The sequence below is a fragment of the Falco peregrinus genome, chromosome 9 (assembly GCF_023634155.1).
Source record: "Falco peregrinus isolate bFalPer1 chromosome 9, bFalPer1.pri, whole genome shotgun sequence".
NCBI classification, from domain to species: domain Eukaryota; kingdom Metazoa; phylum Chordata; class Aves; order Falconiformes; family Falconidae; genus Falco; species Falco peregrinus.
Window position 1 is genome coordinate 23571488 of NC_073729.1, and position 19175 is coordinate 23590662.

The 19175-nt window shown below is 53.3% G+C and overlaps 1 protein-coding gene across 2 annotated transcripts; it reads left to right on the forward strand.

Moving 5' to 3' along the window:
- Positions 1 to 1181: 1181 nt before the first annotated feature.
- Positions 1182 to 8699, forward strand: TNFRSF6B (TNF receptor superfamily member 6b). 2 transcript variants are annotated; one of them, XM_027790158.2, is made up of 4 exons: positions 1182 to 1576; positions 2138 to 2516; positions 4698 to 4895; positions 7805 to 8699. In XM_027790158.2, exons 2-4 carry the CDS (start codon positions 2141 to 2143, stop codon positions 8074 to 8076), a joined length of 846 nt encoding a protein of 281 aa, XP_027645959.1. In that variant the 5' UTR covers positions 1182 to 1576; positions 2138 to 2140; the 3' UTR covers positions 8077 to 8699. The 2 variants fall into 2 exon arrangements, with proteins under 2 accessions (XP_027645959.1, XP_027645958.1); XM_027790157.2 differs by having other exon boundaries at positions 1182 to 1571.
- Positions 8700 to 19175: the final 10476 nt, after the last annotated feature.

The following is a 19175-nucleotide window of genomic DNA, read 5'->3' on the forward strand; positions in this document are numbered from 1 at the left end:
CCAGGAGCAATCCTGCTCCTACCCCAAAGAGTAGGTACGTGCTGTGGTTTCTTCCTTCCTGCTGTGCGTTCAGTGCGGAGGCGGAGCGGGTACAGCTGGAGCCTCCGCTCCAGCCTCTGCCTTCCCAGCACGTAAAGCACTTTGCAGGGGTGCCCTGGGCTTTTCTCGCCTTCAGAGGGAATCTGGCAAGGCGAGGCAGAAGGACAAAGCACCCGAGCCTGATGTGTTTGGCCGGGGCGGTGCAGAAGAGTAGGCATTGGGACACGCGTTCCCAGGGCTCGGCCGAGCGCTGTGCCTGTCCGGCTGAGTTTGCATTCCACCGAAATCCTTGAGGTCCAACCCTTGGGGCTAAGTGTCACCTGTAAGCTATTTAAATACCAGCCGCCTCGGCCGCTGGACGTTATCCCAGTAAAGGTAACCTCGAGTGTTTCGGTGTTATGGTTGGGGTTAGCGTGGTCCTCAGTGCTGCTGGAGGGGGGGCTGAAGCTCTGAGCTGGCTGCAAGAGCCCTGGGCTGCTCCAGCGGGCTGCTGCCCTCGCAGCACTGGGGGGGTCCCATAGTGCCCTGGAGCTGGAACAGCCCCACGGTGCCGGTTTCGCTGTTCAGAGCCACGGCGAGAATATTTCTGGGGACAGACTGTGCCCCTGAGAGTGCGAGACCAGTGCTGGTACGGGGAAGCTGTCTAACGTTTACAGCCAGGGAACAGCGCCTTCGCGGGGGAATTTCCCTGCCCTTCCCCAGCCCCAAAAAATTAAATATATACATATTTATATAAACCCCAGCCCTCACACCCCTCGGCAAAGCTTGTGGCTGCGCAGATCCCACCTGCCTCCTTCCTCTGCGCAGGTAAAGGTGCGCCGGGAGCCTGATCCTGCCCCCCACAAGCAGAAAGCGGGAGCGGGGGCAGCGCGGGGGGGCGGGGGGCCGGGGGCCGCTTGCGCAAGAGGAGTCGGTCTTTCCTGGGGCCGGGGCTATAAGATGCTGCCCGGGGAGGGGAAGGGCGCAGCGCGGGGCGGTGAGTGCCGGGGATGCGGGGCGGGCAGCCGCTCCCGGGCGGTGGATGGGGAGGGATAGGAGGGCAGCCGCTCCCCGGGGATGGATGGGTTGGGATGGGTTGGGGAGGGACGGAGGCCTCAGCTGCTCCCCACCGCCTCGCTCACTCCCGCTGCCCCCCCCCCCCCCCCCCCCATCCTGGCCGCGGGTCCCACCTATTGCCGGGCTGGGGGTGACCGTCCCCCCCCGGGTGCTTACGCACGTCGGGGCGCCGAGCGCGTCAGGAGCGCGGCCGCTGTAAGGCTCGGTCAGGTTCTGCCCCTGGGCTGGGGAGAACCAGCACCTCCCTCGGGGGAAGGGCTCTCTGGAAAGCAGATGAGCAGTCCCCCTTTCCTGACAGCCCGTACCTATCGCTTTCTCTTTCTGCTCCGAAGCTGGACGGCTGGATTGGCACCGCTGCTACAGGGAGGAGCCGCCGCCCAGGGACCCTCTGGCCCCCAGGTCTCTGATCACGGCGCTTGGAAGCCCTCGGTGCTATGCTACCCTGCCACGTGCCGGATTCAAGGCATCCATCCAAGGTAAGGTACGGTCCGCTCCTGAGGCCGGGTGCGCGTACTTCGGAAAGGAAAGGGAGGCTGAGCCAGAGCCCGGGGTTCCTCAGTCCTGTACCCAGCAGCTGGGTTTCCAGAACAGTTTAGAGTTCCTACGGCACACGCCTACTTACTTGCTGGTTTGGAAAACTTGTCCTCTGTTTCTTGATCTGCAGAGGTCTGTCCTACCCCAGGTGGTGGGGAAGCAGATGGGGTGGAGAGGAGGGGCATGTGCTGGAGCTGCTTTTAGTACTAAAGAGAGAAACAGGGTTCCGAAGGCATCAGAAAACGGGTTCGAGCAGCATCGTTTGGGAAGGATGCTTGTCACCTGGGATGGCAAGTGGAGGGCAGTGGGGGGGACGTACGTGGGGGGCAGCAGCTGGTCCCCGGTACCACTGTATTGCTTTACCCCTGGGGCTGGAGGGTGCGTGAGGTGGAAGAATAATTTCTTGCATCTAGAAAGGTAACAAATTGCCTAACACAGCAGCCTCGTTTGCTGCTTCTGCCTCTGCGAGGGGATGAGCTAAGGGCTCTTTGTGCTATCTCTGCTGCAGTGGATGTTTGCCCCTCTCCTCTTTTTCCTGGCTGAGCTTGGCTGCAGCGCCCAACCCACCTACCAGTGGAAGGATGCTGTGACGAACGAGAAGCTCACCTGCCAGCAGTGCCCGCCGGGGACCTTTGTGGCACAGCACTGCACCAGGGACAGGCAGACGGTGTGCAAACCCTGTCCGGATTTGCACTACACGCAGTACTGGAACTACCTGGAGAAGTGCCGGTACTGTAACGTTATCTGCGAGGAGAAGCAGGTGGAGGTGCAGCAGTGCAATTCCACCCACAACCGCGTTTGTCAGTGCCAGGAGGGCTACTACTCGGAGTTGGAGTTCTGCATCCGGCACTCTGAGTGTCCACCAGGCTCCGGTGTAGAGAAACTGGGTGAGTACCATAGCCAGGCAGCTGTGGCAGTGGGGTGCATGCTCCTGAGGCTCTTGTCACATCCCAAAAGCTCCACTGGAGCTAAAAATTGAGGCGTGATACAGCAGCCGATGATTGCCTGTAGCCTGAGCTCCCTTTTTGCTCACCAGCACAGTGCCATCCTTAACGGTCTCTGAAACTGCTCCTGGCTTCTTCTCCAGGGAGTGACTTGTTTGGGTTTTCCCTCCCACTTTCACTTTGAAAGCCTTTGCAGTCCCCCAGCACCACGCTTAGATGGGATGCAGCAGCCCCAGCGTCCCCGTGCAGCCGCTCGCCCTGCCGGGGTCCCAGCTCATGGGAAAGTCCGAGCAGCTCCAGCTCCTCTGACAGCTCCTTCTTCCAGGCAGGTAGTCGGGGAGTGGGGAATGCTAATTATCTGGACTGAAAAACACCGCTAATGATTTAAGAGCAGGGCTGGTGAATGTGTGTAGCTCTGGGGTTACATTCTGCGGTTTTTATTGAGCAATTTGTTTTGAATACAGCCTCTCCATGAAAGGCATACATAGACAGGATCCAGACCCATAAAATCAGCCTCGTTTCGATTTACCTCTGGGGGAGATTCACAAGCCCAAGACTCTGTCCCTGGCAAGATTTAAGTCACGAGAGGTTTTAGGGACGTTTATTTTTCCATTGTTTCCCTAGCACAGATTTGCCTGGTCATTCATTTAGTTGCCCCCATTTGTGTGTGTGTGTGTGTGTGCAAACTTTCTAAAAATACAAGTTGCCTACGAGCAGGTTTGTGCCTCGCTCTCCCCTGAATCAGCTCGGACCAGGCTCTGCCTGGAGACAACACGTGGGTGTAATAAACCAGCATGGGCAGCATCAGCAAAAACAGCGTTATCTTGTTTCATGCTTTGAAGTGTGGAGGCTTTGAAGTCTTCCCATGTGCAGCACAGAAGAGCTCCAGGCTCGTGGGCCAGAGGAGAAATAATTTGTCTGCAGCTGATGCTGATGGCTGAGGTTTGGGGTTTAATTTTTCTATAGGACGTGACAGTTACCAAATGCAGTAGTGCAGCCAAAGGGGAACTAGGTCTTGAAGCAATGCGGGGAAAGCCCTTTGAAATGAAACATCACATTTGGCTGGATTGTTGGCTGTAGGACTGATGAGCCATGTGAGCAAGCTGGGGCGTTTGAGGAGAAGCTGGTATTTTTGTTATTATTTACTTGTTACAAATGGTTTCTTGTGCAGGGAATGACAGCACCCCAGCTCAGGTGTCTGAACCCCACAGCAAGGACCGAGCGTCCAGCATGAGCGGGCAGAGCCCTGGGGCTGTGAGCGTTTGTGTGCGGACGGGGACGATGTGACCCTGTGGTCGGGGGCTGTGGGCAGACCTCGCTGCCTTTCGGGCTGGGCAGGTGCCTTGGCCCATGTGCGGCTCCTCGGGGGACACAGGCTAGTTTGGATTTCCCATTCGCAAATACCAGCTCAGGTGTTGGTGTCATCAGCCGGGCTGGCTGGGACTTCTGGCAGTAAAGCCAAAGCGATGGCCTAAAGTGGGTTGTGATAAGGCAGAAAGCTCGTTCTTAAGTGGACAGGTGAAGAGGAGATGGAAAGGCACGTGGAATTTGCTACCGTCAGGGCCATTCCCTCTTCTCCCCGGCAACGTGTGAGACAGCCCGGTGCAATCTCACTCGTGTGGCACTGTCCCTGTGAAACAGCGACAGGTCTGGCCCGGAGCCGGGGTGGGGAAGCTGCAGCACTGCAGAAGCGAGCGTTGCTTTCACCTTCTCAGTGACTTTTACTTTCACTTGGCCAGGAGCCTCCTGACTCCGCTCTGAATCAAAGGGCTGGTTTGGCACCCAGCTTAGCCATCATCCCAGCTTGGCTCGTGTCTCCTACTCAGGAGGTGGCCTTTTTTCAGTAGCAGATGAGATCTCCTCTTGTGTCTGGAGGCTGGTGGCAATTTATCAGCATGTGCCAAACGCTTCAGTTTGGGAGATGACCGGGGAAAGTATTGCTGTTCGTCCTACAAGAAGACACATGCTTCCCAGGGGAGCTGCAGGCAGTGATCGTTTCCAAAACATCACCCTCACCCTCAGATGGTGTCTGGCACTCTCTGCTCTGCCAGCATTGTCCCCAGCTCCTGCCCCCTTGCCAGCTTGTCACTGCAGCTGATGGTCCCCTTGCCTCCCCGTGCGCAGGTACCCCCTTTGAGGACACCCAGTGCCGCGCCTGCCCTCGCGGCTTCTTCTCTTCCTCCAACTCCAGCACCAAGCCGTGCCAGCCGCACCAGGACTGCGAGCAGCAGGGGAAGGTGACCAACGTGCAGGGCAACCAGTACCACGACACCCTCTGCACCTCCTGCGCGCCATGGAGGAGGAACAGCACACAGGAACCAGGTGAGCTGCAGCTCCGCGGGCAGAGCGGGAGGATGCTGGTACCATGATGCTGCCAGGGTGAGATCGACCCTTCTGGTGACTTTTTCCTACTTAGATGCAAAATGAGGTGAAATAGCTTGTAAAAGAACAGAGCTATCCATAATTAATTATAATTGTGGATAAATAGCCTGTCTGCCTCCCTCCCCCTCCAGGGTCAGTCTTGTAGGGCAAGGGCAGGGTGCAGGGCTTAATCAGCGAGCACCGCTCAGCCAGAGCCCGTGCAGGCTCCTTGCTCAGACAGAACAAAGAGCTGGCAGTGAAATCCTGGGGTAGTTTCTACAAGGGCATGGGATAACTGGGGGATATCAGCACACAAGGACAGTTTTGGCAGCCGTTCGGCTGTAACTGATAGCTCACGGTGATAATCAGTAGCTGGTAATCAAGTTAGCAGATGCAACGTGAAGGGCTGAGCCACCCAGCCAGGCTCCTGGCATGCCTCCTGCGCTCGCTTCTCCCGGGCTTTCAGCCTGTTTTCCAGGAAGCTTTCATTGGAGCCGCAACCTTGTATCGTGCAGGTTGAACGGAGCAGAGGCCAAGGCTCATCACCTGAGAGTAAGGGTTTGACCTGTTAGGTGAAAAAGTAGAAACAGGTGTCAACTGTGTCACAGTGATAGCGCAAATACAGCGCTGAGCTTGGCAGGGGCTTGGCAGGAGCCGCCAGCGGGCACAGCTCATAGGATCACAGAACACCACATTGGAAGGGACCTCAGGGATCATCTGTCGTGGAAAAAGCACAGGGCAAAGGAGCAGGGGAGATGATGGGCTGGTGCCAGGGCTGCTTTGTAACACGCAACCCAACCGATCTGGGAATGAGAAAGACTGAAGACCATCTCAAGGGCCTGACACCAGCCGCAGTGCGGCAGGCAGCTGGTTCCAGCCACCCGCTCTACCCTGAGCATCCAGCCAATATACACAGGAGAAAAATTCAATGTGACTGATCTGGGTGGCAGTGAACCTGCACCCTTGAACTTCAACCAACCAACCAACCAAACCCCAGTCACAGAGCCATAGAACAGCCCAGGCTGGAAGGGACTTTGAAAATTCATCTGGCCCAACCGTTTATGGGAAGGGGAACCTGGGTGAGGTTACCCAGCACCATGCCCAGCCATAAGCCGGAAACCTCCCACGATGGGGTCTCCACTGCATCCCTGGGGAGGTTGTTCCAGTATTAAAAAAAAAAAAAAAAAGTCTTTCTTCCATCAAGATGGTGCTTGATAGAAAGATAGATAGATAGAAATAAAATAGATAGAAATAAAATCTCCTTCTCCACGGCGATGGAGTGAGGAGGCTGTTTTCCCCGGCAGCGTGCATGAGGAGCTCTTGCCTTTCCCTCCCCTGGTGCCTCCAGCGCAGGGCATTTTGCATTTCTCCTTCACATAGCCTGACTCACGCACCAGCTCCCTGCCAGGAGCGTGATCCTGCCAGCACGAGGGGATGGAAAATTCTGTCATCAGTGGGACACGGTCCCAGGGAGAGGGGGTGGCCAGATGAGAGCACACACGTGTGCTGCCGCTCGGAAGGCAACGACACCCCCGGCAAGACCGGCCTTTCAGCTATTTATAGAGCGAGAGGCGCCCAGTGGAGCCCAGAGGGGTTTTTAACTCCAGCTCGTCATGATCTCACGGGGGAGGCGTGCAGGCACCTGCCGGCTGTGGCGATGGCAGCAGCGGAGCAACTCAGTAAAACCTCCAAGGGATGGAGACTGGGCAAGGGAGCCTGACCCACCCCACGATAACCGGTGAAACCGTCCCAGTTTACCGTGGTGTGAAACTGGGCTAGTCTCTCCCTGTTTGAGTAATCGTTTGACCTTGGAGTCTTGAAAATTCTTTCTGATTTCATTCCTTAGGCTGGATGTACTCCAGCAGTGCTTTAACCAGCTGGGATGAGGTCTGTCCAAAAGTCCTGATCCGGGCTGTGCTTGAAGCTGGTCCTGTCCCAAAAGGTGAAAATCTGCATGGGAAAACAAAAAAAACTTTCAGGAAAAATAACATGTGTAAATATTTACTGCAACTACTTCAGATTTTTCTGGAGTTTCCCTCTTTTTCTACTCCCTGATAGGGAGGAATATGGGAAAGGTATATTTATTGTTTTTCAAAATGACAGGAAGTTTTAGACATTGTTTTCTAACTGCTCCCTATAGGATGGGCTGCTGCTGGAAAATTCAGCCTGCGGTGAGGGCTGGACCCAGCCTTGCAGGGCAGTTAGCTGGCCAGTTAGCAATGCTGTATCTGGTGCTTTCCTCCCTTCTTCCTTCCAACCTCACTTTTTCCACTTGCAAAATGCTTACTCTGACCTGCTTGTGCCACCACCACCAGCCGGTAGCGCCAGCCGGCTGGCCTCCCTTCCCCCTTAGGCAAAGGATGTGCCCACCGCAAGGCAAACGCTGCCGCATCCTTGGGCAGGGACCGGTGCTCTGCCTGGGCGCCGTGCGTGGGCAGAGCTGGGCAGGTGGCCCCCAGCTCCTGGTCATGGACGTGCGTGGCCATGTGAGAGCTAAAATGCCCTCGCCACTCTGGAAGATGGCTTGTGAGAGGTTTCCCATCAGGCTCACTGGGCTGGGACCCCCGGGCCGAGCTGTGGCCCGAGAGCAGTGCCCAGGTGAGGACAATGTCATAAAATCATAGAATAGTTTGGATTGGAAGGGACCTTAACGTCCATCCCCCCTGCAATGAGCGGGGACATCTTCAACTCAACCGGGTTGCTCAGGGCCTTGTCCCACCTGACCTTGAATGTTTCCAGGGATGGGGCATCAACCACCCCTCTGTGCAGATGTCCCATGGAGAGGCTCGGTAGGGCTGTGACCTGCTTTCCTGATGTCCCATGGTCACCTTTCCTCTAACCTCTGGGCGGTTTTCTCCCACCGGCTCTAGGAGACGACGAGTGTGAGCAAGCCATGATTGATTTTGTGGCGTACCAGAACATCCCCCCCCGAAAGCTGAAGCGCCTGCAGCAAATCCTGGAGCGCTCGCCGAAGAAGCAGGCGCTGGGGAGCAAGGCAGCCAGCCAGGAGAAGTTCAGGGCTTTCCTCACCAACCTGAAAGGGGATCACTATGAGGTCAGCAGGCAGCTGCTGGTCGCCCTGCGAGCCACCAAGCTGCACTCCATCGAGGAGAAGGTCCGCCAGCGCTTCCTCCTGCAATGAGAACACAAAGTGAACTTTTCGGGTGGTTTTTGGTTTGTTTTTTCTTCTGTGGCTTGATTAATTTATTAATCTTTCTAAACCTAACTTGAAGCATTAGAGATGAGCGATGGGTCAGAGTTAAGCCGTGCAGGGGCAGATGTGGTGGGTCCCACTCGGGTGCGGCTGGGTCGCTGCCTCTGGGTGGGATGCGGTGGGCAGCAGCATCCCTGCGCCAGTGGCCGGGCCGGCTCCTGGCAGCTCGCTGGGTGCTGGCTGCTGATGTACAGCGGACACAAAGGTCAATATGTTATCAGAAGAGAAACGTGGCCAGCGTCATTTTTTTTCTGGGGAAGAACCCAGCTCCCTCCTTTTAGAAAACTGTCTGGCTTTGTTTTAAACTGTGTGGGTTTGGTTTTGCTGGGGTTGGTTTTTTAGTTATTTAACAGTATTTCAGAGGATTCCCTTGCGTTTGTTAGCACACTTTTGTTTTGAGAAAGGTGTTTCCTGCTGAGACACGTGGGGTGAAGGATGCCCCTGAAGTCACCGTTGCAGCTGGCTTTAGATTTATTTCTAAACTACCTGGTTTTGTATCATTTGTGAGAGATGTTTTCTAAAGAAACAAAAGATGTTATTTTATTATACAACTTCCTGTCACCAGAGTCCTTTCCTAATCTCATTTGGAGGAGAAAGGTAGTGTTGCAAGTCCCAGACCAACATCTGACTCCACTTACCCTTGCCCAGTTTTTGCACGTGCTTCACCCCACCATCACACGTCAGCCACCCACACGACACAACGGCTGCTGGCGAGCGGGGTGTTGCCTGTCTGCGCTGGGATTTGCTGCCCACACAGCCAGAGTGAAGGTCACATCTCTTGGGTTGACCCAACTGTGTCACCCTGAGACTCTGGTCTGTCCCCAGACCTGAGCAGACGCTGCAGCAAATGAAGAGGTGCTTCGTCAGCCAAGAGCTGTGCCTGCGGGCGCTCCTGCTGACTGCAGGCAGGGCTGGTTTTAAACCTTGTAGGTGCCACTTAGGGAAGTCGATAAGTGACACTCTCAGGCATTTTCCAGCCTGTGGCAATGACGACACAGAGCCTACATTTTCTGCCTTGGATGAGTTAGGCTTTTTTATAGCTCGCCAGGAATAGTTTGTGGTTCAAAAGAAGAATATTTCCCCCCACCGAGGAGCTGTTAAAAGCACTCTGAGAACATGTGCTACGTGGAAGTGCCCCCACCCTTCCTTCATGAGAGGAAATCTGGCATAACCAAGTACAGGAGGGAAATTTGACCTCCCCTTGCTGCCCACAGACACATCCTGGGCTCTCCCTGCTGCAATAATGAGCTGTTCACCCTGGCCAGGCTGGATGGGCAGGGCTGGCCCTGCAGCACCACTTGCCCTTTTGCTGCTCCAGAGCCCCTGTGTGCCTGCTCACACCAGCCTGGCGCTGCAGACTCGCAGCTGGGCATCCCAGACTTGTAACCGTCTCACCCCAGTTTGGGGCTCAGCAATGAAGCTGTTCAGTGATGCTGATGTTGTCCTGGGTCAGTTCAGCCAGGGACAAAGAGAAGCAAATGGCTCAAAAGCAGGAGAGGGGACCTCTCGCTCCCACCCCTGCACCGAGCCAGACTGATCTTGGCAGCCCCTGCGCAGCTTTGCCAAGCCTGGCCTTGAAATCCTACAGGGGGGCTGCACAAGGGGCTGTAACTCCCCTTTCCAAGGCTCAGTTATCGCTGTTATCACTCAGTTATCACTGATAACTGTCTAATCTCAGCCCTAGTGAGCTGCTTTATTCCAGGGGGCTGCAGCTCCATCCCCAGGCATGATTTACTCCGAGCCCCTTGCCAGTAGGAAAGCGCCGATGGCACAGTCCATGAGCCATGGACAAAGAGGGTTTCCGTCAGAGTAACGTGAGAAACAAAGCACTGCTGCAGCGCAGCGCTTTTCCGCGAGGCAGCGTGCGAGGCAGGGCACCCAGCCCTGGCAGGTCGAAGGCTGGAGCAGCCGGAGCCTCCGGCGTTGGCTGCGGCTCCACAGGGGATTCCCGTCCTGGCTGCGTTGCAGTTAGTCCTGGTGCTGCGCTAAGGATTTGGTGCCCTTGGTCTAAAGGAGAATGGGAACGGGGGGTTGATAGTGTGGGAGCTGCCTCCTGTGCTTTGTCTGTATCACCCTGGCTTCTTCAAACATGTATTCACCATGAGAGTCAGCAGGGGGAAGGAGGCAAAAGGAGAATATTATCGGCAAGAATCTGATAGTCATTATCTTGGACGCTGGTTTAGTTGGGTGATTTTTCCAAAGAAAAGAGGTGCCTTTTTTGTGTATTTTTTGTGATAAAAGCCCTCAGCCCTGAGATGGAAGTGCCCTTGGGGTACTGCGGCTGAGCTTGGGGTCTCGCGATGCCTTGTGTTGTCCTTGGAGCTCGTTGCCCTTCTCACCAGCAAGGCAAGAGCTGGGGGGTGGGCTGGGGGCTCCACCAGTGGTGCAAGCAAACCCACAGGCAGCCAGCTGCAGCCCCCAGGCTCCTGGCTGAGCCGTGGCTGCCCACCAGCAGCTGCTCGTGGCTGTGACGTGGCGGGGGGCTCCGTGGGAGTCCGGATCCCACCAGGCACTGGCAGAGCAGCTGTGGCTCAGCCGTGCTCAGTCCTGGGCTCAGCTCTCCGTGTCTACACACTGAGCGATGCCAGAGCCCACCAGCTGATAAACATGGATGGGGCCGTGATCTCCTGCTCCTCCCAGCACATGTCCTCCCTGCTGTGCTTGCCCTGGCCTGGAGAAGAGCCCAGGAAACATCTTTCCTGCTGAATGCCAGTGCATAAGAGGGGCGCTGGGGTTGGGGTTTGGGTTTGTTTTGGAGGCTTTAGTTGATATCGCGAGTGCTCTGTCCCATCTGGATGTCAGCCTGCACCGATCCTTTGTCCCTTCACACAGAGCAAATGCAGCGGATGCTGTTGTAGGCTTCCTCCAGCCCACAGGTTTGCAAGAGTTTGTGTCCCACTGCCGTGACTCCGAGGGGTCAAACACCCCCATGTGCAGGTGGTACAGGGGTGGGGAGAGACGCCTGGCTCCTTCCCATCCTCCTGAGAAGTGATGCTTTGCTGAGCCCCTGTGGCCCCCCAGCACTGAGCAGGGGCCGATCATGTCCGATGATGGGTGTCTGTCACCTGTGTGCTATGCCACAGCACAGTGGGGACCACAGACCTCAGCTCACCGGAGCAGGAGAGGATGGTTACAGTAACGGGATCACCCAGCCTGTGCCAGGTGGGCTCTGCACTGCCAGGTTCCCCCAGCCGCCGGCCAGTGCAACCAGGACCGAGGGTCTGGGAAGGCAGGCGATGCCCTGCACCACCCAGCAGCTTCCCAGCCCCGTGCTGCCAGCATGGCTTGTTCTTCCAGGATGTCTCGTGAGCACCGTGTGTTGTTATCATGCTCAGACCCGGTGGTGGCTCGGTGCGCATTTGGGTGCTGCCCAGCACAGGCAGGTTGGAGCATCCCTTTGGGATGCCGCCTTCCAGGCAGGTGGCGTTTTGGGCAGCGGTGCTGTTTGCAGGCTGTTTCTCAGCCGTGCGAGCCCTCTCCCCAGGTCTCCCTCTGGCTGTAGCCCGCCCTCGCCTCACGCCAAGTTAGTCGGAGTTTCTGCACAGCAAAGCTTCTCTGCGTGGGCTTGCAGACAGTGTGACAGTAGGGGATCTTTCTGGTAAATATTGACCTTTATAACAGAGTCCAAACACCCCAGCACGAGTCCCACCCAGCTTCCAGGAAATGGGCTTTGCTGGAAAAGCCTGCATGAGCCCCGCGGTGCTGGCCCCAGCCCTCCCTGCCCGCCTCCCCTGCTCCACACCGGTGCCTCGCACTCAGACCATAGCAGGCGGTCACAGACCAACCTCGGGTAGATCATCAGCTTAATTAGCTGAAAAGGTGAAATAACTTCAGAAGATAAAAACCCCTTTTGGTTTTCACTGAAGTTTCCGAAGCCTGGAGAGAGAAGAGGAACGGTCAGCAGTGCGAGTTTCTTCCTGGTAATTTAAATGGCTGCTTTCTTTATAAGCTGTGTCTAACGACAAGTACATAGTAACATTTAAATGTGGATGTGGCTCTGTCCTGGGGATGACACATATTTACTTCACAGAAGGTAATTTTCCCAAATGCTATGAGCACTACATAAAAAGACCAAGCCCATGCTGTTCTTGGGTTGGGCTTCCCTGTGCTGTTAAATCCTTAAGATAAGGGGAAAAAACACCCCCAAAATAACTAGTTTATTTAAGCTGTTGAGGCACGGCCACATTACGCCTGTGCCACGGCCTGACTCTGACGCCGCTCACGGCAGCCAGGTGTGGCAATGACTCAGGGTGGCAGCGGGTCCTCAAAACCACGAAACCACCATCGGCAGGAGCCGACATGCTCCCGCGAGAGCAGTTTGGACACGTTACGCTTCAGTGCAATGAGAACAGCGTGTGTGCTGGCCCAGCACCCGAGGGTTTGAAACGGGGCAGGTGTGATTACCATTCATTCAAGGAGTCAGCGGGAGTTTTTCTGGTGAGGTCATGCACAGCTGGCTCACACTGCGGCATGGCAAGTGCGGAGAGCCAGGATCGCGAGAGGAAACTGAGGGGGGATTTTTCGAGGTGTGCAGAGGGATGCAGGGGCATGTGACCAGTGCAGACTCATAATCCTGCTTGTCGAAACAGACTCCAGCCACCCTTGGCCCTGGGGTTACAACCTAGTCACAAGACAGGTAAATTCACCCTTCTGCCGGCAGATTTTCCCACTGTTTGTTTTGCTAGGAGGGTCTTTGCCCCCTGCCCTCCCATGTCACTCAGCAGCGGGCTGAGCCCTCCCGACACTGCGAGGCAGGGCTCCGGAAGCGCTAACACACCCGAATTCATCCATCGCTATTCCAAAGAGGCACCGATGCTATCTCCTTTGGAGGCATGCATCTTTTTTTCTTCTGATCATAGAAGAAATGATGATCATTACTTCGGACTGTAATCCCTTGTGTTGCATTCCCTGCTGAGACTCATCCCCTGCTGCTGCACGTGCTATTTCTGTAGTGACCCAATGATGGGAGCCACCTCCTCCGGTGCCACGGCTGCAGATGGAGAGCGCTGGCTGCGTCCAGCGAGCCAAGGTCAGACTGACGAACTCAGTTGTGCCTAAGAGCGGGAGCAGAGAGAGCTGAAGCACGCAGGGCAAACCAGCCTGTGCTCAGCTCAGGGGTACCTGAACTGGGGCGCCAGAGAATGTGACCTGGGAGAGGACCCCTGACTCAGACAGGGAAGCAGGTGCCATGATGCTCAGGACAAAGCCATTGCCACAGCCCCTGCCTGGTATCGCAGCGCCGGTGATGCTGCCAGGCCAGACCCAGACCTTCCACAATGCAGCACCGGCTTTCCCTCACCCTGCTGCTATTTCCCAGTCCTCCCCTGCTGCAGGTCTTCGTACACATTTGTTTCTGTCTGAGCCTTCAGGGGGTGAAGTCTCAAAACCAGCAGGAGAAGCAGAAGTTGTTGCATCCCTGTTTTTACAGAAAACAGTTACTGAGGTGCACTGACCTGCTCCATGTCACTGGTGAGCATGCTGGCATTGAGCTTTGTCACCCTGCCTGTGGCAGGTGTCCTCTCACAGCACGCCAGCTGGGCTCCGGTGCCACCCGCTTTGGCTATGCATGTGGGACCAGGGAGACGCTTTTCTCCTAAGGGGTCTCACCTCGTGCCCCTGCCCTCGGTTCTACCCCTCCTCAGTTTAGAATTTCTGCTCCCTTCTGTGTTCAAGGAGCTTCCTGGGAGCAGGACGTCTGAAAGAGCAAGAGGAGGCACAGCAGACGTGACCCGTTCCCAGCCTGGGTTGGTCGGACGCGGAACTGAGCGGTGAGGACCAGGCGGCCCCGTTTGGTGCTGGTTCAGCATGCCAGGTGAGGAGATGACCAAGTGCCCTTGGGCCAGGTGTGGCTCATAACCATTGATCTGTATCCAGCCAGAGCTAGGTGAAACTCTGCCTCCTAACCACTTTTCCTCATGTCTTTTAATGAAATGAGAATTTTTGCCCCATGATGATCTAAACCAGAGTCCGACTAATAACTCCTTCCAATGAAAACATGAAAACCTCAGTGAAAAATATTAATGAAAAGGAAACATTTTGGTTCGTCAGTGTTACTCCTATTAAAGAAGCTCAAACACTTTGGTAGCCTGATGACCCTACAAGTGCTGCAAAAGGGTCCCCGCTTCCAAGCTGCGCCTGGCCTCGGGCGCAGTGTCGGTTGGGGGCTCGCTCCCCCCACCCCTTCCCTCACTGCCCAGCTGCCTCTGTCTGTCACCAAAGGGCCCTTCTTTCCCCCTTGTAAAATATAGTGAGCTTTCTAGGTTCCACATTTCAAGCGTTCAGAGCTATTTGCAGTAAGCTTGTTCCAAAATAAGCAGATGATTGCTGCCTGCCGCTGAGCAGGGCGAGGACAGGTGACGGTACCTTTCAACCACCACCTCCCAAAGTAGATTCAGTTACTTGGGAGTATTTAGTGCCCAGCAGACTTGTCCAGGCAGTGCTGTAGCACCGAATCGCTAGTTAAAAAGGGAGGTAAAATACTAGCATGAAATTAATCCAGTTTCTTGTAGCGGTTACAGAAACCAACACTGTATAGTTTTTACTAATTTCCAGCGTCTGCTTCCCAGCAAGTGTCAGGAGGACAACTGTCCTTACAGAAAAGCTTGCTTGTGCCCCGAGAGGCTTGAAAGGTCACTTACAGGAATCCATCCAGCCACAGGGTCACATCAGAAGTCTGTTTGTCCCATTCGTTCAGCCATTGTTTGGCTCCCCTGAATCTGCTCCCAAGGTCTATAATGCTCAGGTCTGGCCACTGCTGCCTCTTAGCTTGATTAAAATATTAGTAAACCTTCTGGTGCCCTTTAGCTTACATCAGTTTTCTGGGAAACACGGTCAGGAAGCTTGCAATGACTCCAGCTATAATATCCTTACACAACACCCTCACTGTTCATTGAACCACAAGCACTTTAGGTATTATTGTCTGGGTCAACATAAAATAGTATTTCCAAAGCAACTGTTTGCTTACTCTTTAAAAACAACGGCATTTTCCATCTAACACAGCATTTAGGCAGAGGGCTAGAACAGCCTGCTTGTGCCCAGATGACTAAGCAGCATTGGAAATCAGAGACCCTATAGTGCTGTACGTATGTGGGGGAGAACCAAGGCTCTGGCTGCTCCGTGTGGTGTCCCTTGCCACCACACCAGGTGCCAGCAGTGTCCCATGCTCGGTCTGGGGCTTTCCCGGCTGCTCTGAGCACAGAGGAGCTCTAGCTGTGTTGTGACTTAGCTGTAACACAGGGGACTGGAGCCAGGAGACTCGATCATTTTTCTATGGAAGTGCAGGGAATGACGACTTCCCAGCTATTGCTAGGAGGACACGAGCTCAGCGAGGATGTGCGCTGGGTGGTCTGAGTGCTGCTGCTGAGCCTCAGGCATGTGGACTTAAGGGCATTTTTGACTATGAAGCGTAAGGGACTAGGTGAAGGTTTGGAGAGCTCACATTGGCTTCCGGGACACGCTCCCACGTGCCTGTTCAGCCTCAGTCAGAACATACAGATTCCCTGATGCTGGTGTCTACCTGTCTCTGTACTTCCTTCTGTAATACTGGAGCTTGGTCCGTGATTTATTGGACTTCTCTTGATCTTCCCAGAAGTTAAGACTATGACAAGTTGGGAAACTTGGAAGATAAGGAGTGTACATTTCCCACGTCACGACTCTCAACCTGAAAGAACAAACCAGGTCTCACAAGACCAAACTCCAGTTTTTCTTTCACCCACTTTCGTGTGTTGTGCACTGACGTGATGTCACGCAGGAACAACCTAGCCTGTGATTCAGCAGCTCTTGTTTACAGAGATCTCCTGTCCTTTAGTGCAACAGCTGTACTCGCGGGGCATTTCCTAGGTCTCTCTCAGTCTGTGGTGCACTCTATCCTGTGATCCTGTCTCTTCTCATGGCATGGAGATGAGCTGTCAAAATTTCCACGACGCTGAGGATGTGGGTGCAGACTCGGGAGAACTTAATCCTTGCAGAGGACGGGGCTGCGTGGGATCAGTTGCTTTCGATTCGGCAGTTGTCCTTCCCCCTTCCACATCTGGCCAGCTGCCTTTGCTTGCACTGCTTTCACCTCCAGGGCAAAGCTCTTCTGTTCAAAGCGTGGCGGTCAATATATGTGGGTATTATGCCTAACTGCAAATATCTCGTGAAAATAAGCCTTGCTTGTGTCAGAGGGGCAAAATCTTTCAACAGGGCAGGATAACCGTGGGTATCTCACAGATCATCTTGTTCCCCTGATAGAAAAGCTAAACAAGCAGCGGGCTTCGGTCACAAAATGCAGCAAAATCTCGCTGCAAAATACAGGGGCTGCCTGTATTTTGTATTCATCTGACTTGCTGTTTAAAGGGGTAGGCAGTGAGGAGGTGCTATTTGTAACACCAGTTTCTGGGAACAACAGATTCCTTATTCCTCTTTATGACTGTCCTATAGAACTTTTTTCTTTTTTTCTTTTTTTTTTTTTTTTTGTGGGACTATGAGTCAAAAAACAGCTAAAGGAAATATACAGATGAGATGGTATCAACTTATTTGACTTCTGAGAATTAGCAGAGGAGTTCCTGGCTATGAATTGAACTGGAACACAAGTAGGGGCCCAACAGGAACAACTGAACATTTCTGTTATAGGAAAGCATTTAAGGATACACTTAATTTTACAGTGAATTCAGTTTATCCTCAGAGCAGTACTTACGGTGTACACTGAACAGATACCTTCAGGCTGCACTGGATTGGAGGTTTGAATTAGTTCCTCCAAATGTCATCCATTCAGCTGAAGGACATGCACTTCAAATGATGAAGCTTTTACTGAGTAATGCTGTGCTTGTCATGGGCCAGCAGCTGCTGGGCAATTCCTTCACAGGGCAGCACCGAGTGCAACAGCTGTGCATAGCTGCTTGCTTGTGCTTCGCATCCCAGACACAGTCAGCAACAGACAATCCTGTCCGTGAGGAACAAGGGTTTAAGCAGATGAGTTTAAGCACTGGAATCCTCCACGGTGTGTGCCTGCTCCTGTCACAGCCACAGAGGCAGGGAGCAGCTGTTAAGAGATAACTGGATGGAAGAAGTTTTAGGTAGTACATCTGCAGATGGTGGAAAGCCAGTACCATCTATAGACATGCTCAAAAAGAAGTCACTGCTCATGAGTCAGTAGCATTAGTAAATACTAGATATTCATCCAGCAAGGATTTTATTTCAAGGAAAGGATGCTTCATCCTGTGAGTTCCTAAGCAAATATACCTACTGCCTCATCATCACAAGTACTTCTCACAGCATGTGACAACATGGTTGTGGGAAAGGTGAGACTGCTGCAAAGACATCCTCAAAAAAGGATGTGGGAAACGTGGTATTCAACAGAGGACACTGCTAACAAAGCTGAAATTTGGACACTCATTTGGAATCAGCAGCTTTAAGGGAAGGCAGTGCAACCAAGAAGGAATGAGGAGATTCCTGCCTCCAGAAAGCGATTTTACGTGTTTAAATGTCAGACAGAATTCCACAAGTGAGTAATTTACTGCAAATGTTCCTCCTCTCCTTGTTGCCACTTGACAAGCACCTAGTTTATGGAAGAAATGTAGGTCATTCTGTCCCCAGTGATGTTGCTGTCCAAGTTTTCTGCGCCAGTCCTCAGGCATTTTCCTACATGACGTTCTGACTGGTTTTAGTACCAATTTGTTTCTTCCTTTCATCAGAAAATGTTATCGACACTCCCTTCTGAGGTAATGAGTGGCACGGTTGAAGGCTTGTGATCAGATTTCGGTTGTGCAGCTGAAGCTGTACGAGAGCAAGCACTACTGACAGCTGGGACTAGGTCCTTGTGAAGTGGTTTTGTATATAAAAAAGCCTAAGCATGCAGAGAGAAACTAATGGAAAGCCCCCAGCCATTGTCACAGAAGCTGGTTCTATCAGAGGAGCAGAAAAGAGCCCTTAAGGAACTTCAGAAGCAAAGAAACATAAACAAAGGGCGACGCTGCAGGAAATGCCTGAGGTCCAGCAAACAAAATAATGCGTTATACACCAGGAATGTTTCGTGTGGGATTTCCAACTTGTACAAAATTCCAGTGTGAAAAAGCACCTGCTCTGCTTTCCCTGCCACCCTTTGTCCTGGTGAGAGGGCCCACCTCTCTGCTGCCTCTCATCTCCCTGGAGATAGACTCAAACCAGATTTTACCACAAAACTGTGCCAAAAGGGATTTTTGAGAAAGGATCCTGTCTCTGTGCCAGGGTCTATTCAGCCTGGTTTTCTTGACTGTCCAGGCTGCTTTTGGGAAACCTACAGACAAACAAACGCTTGGCAGTAATTGCTTTCAGTCTCTGAAAATGGCCCCATGACTGGGGGCAAGCTCAGTCTGTGGCACTTCTTTTGGTAAAAGCTAAGGAGCATAGGCAGAGCTGCAAGCAGGGGCAGAATCCACTTTCCTTTACGTGTGGACACCACATCTGTGGCTGCCAGCCAGTTACCATTTACATTAATCAGATTTTTTTTTTAATTTAAAGGGATAATGGTCAAGACCTGTGACAATACCACTCTTGCCTTTCTTAGCAGATGCCTCTAGAAGTTCTCTCCTTGAACTAATACCACTTGCCATCAGAGAAGTCCAAGGATACTGTTTCAAATAATAACGAAATACCTAAATCAATTCAGAAACCTGCACGTAATTTAATCCAGGTTTTTAGCTGAGGACTGTTGTAACCTTACATTTTCCAAACCCACAACAGTACCTCATAGCCAGTTATTCATGAGCACACACTTCTGGAACTCATGACTAACCCAACTGTCTCATGCCTAGCTAAAACATCATCAGGATGAGAAGCAAACTTCCAGATTTGCAGTAAAGTGCCCTTTTGCTCAAGATTGCCATCTGTAATCCATGTAAAGGCAGAGCCTTACCTTAAATGCACTGATGGATGTGGTGGACGTGTTGGTGCACAAATGATGTTATAGCATGTATCAGTGGTACAGGAGTAGGATCTTAAGGGTGAAGAGACTAAAAATAGCTCAGTTAGGAATCAAACAACCCTATGGCACTGGAAAAGATATTAAG

What these genes read in the sequence shown, in the direction of transcription:
- TNFRSF6B (XM_027790157.2), top strand. Translation starts at nt 1,530, where the DNA reads ATGCTACCCTGCCACGTGCCGGATTCAAGGCATCCATCCAAG. An exon ending in ATTCAAGGCATCCATCCAAG is followed by an intron (nt 1,572 to 2,137) that starts GTAAGGTACGGT and finishes TCTCTGCTGCAG; the next exon opens with TGGATGTTTGCCCCTCTCCT. An exon ending in CTCCGGTGTAGAGAAACTGG is followed by an intron (nt 2,517 to 4,697) that starts GTGAGTACCATA and finishes CCCCGTGCGCAG; the next exon opens with GTACCCCCTTTGAGGACACC.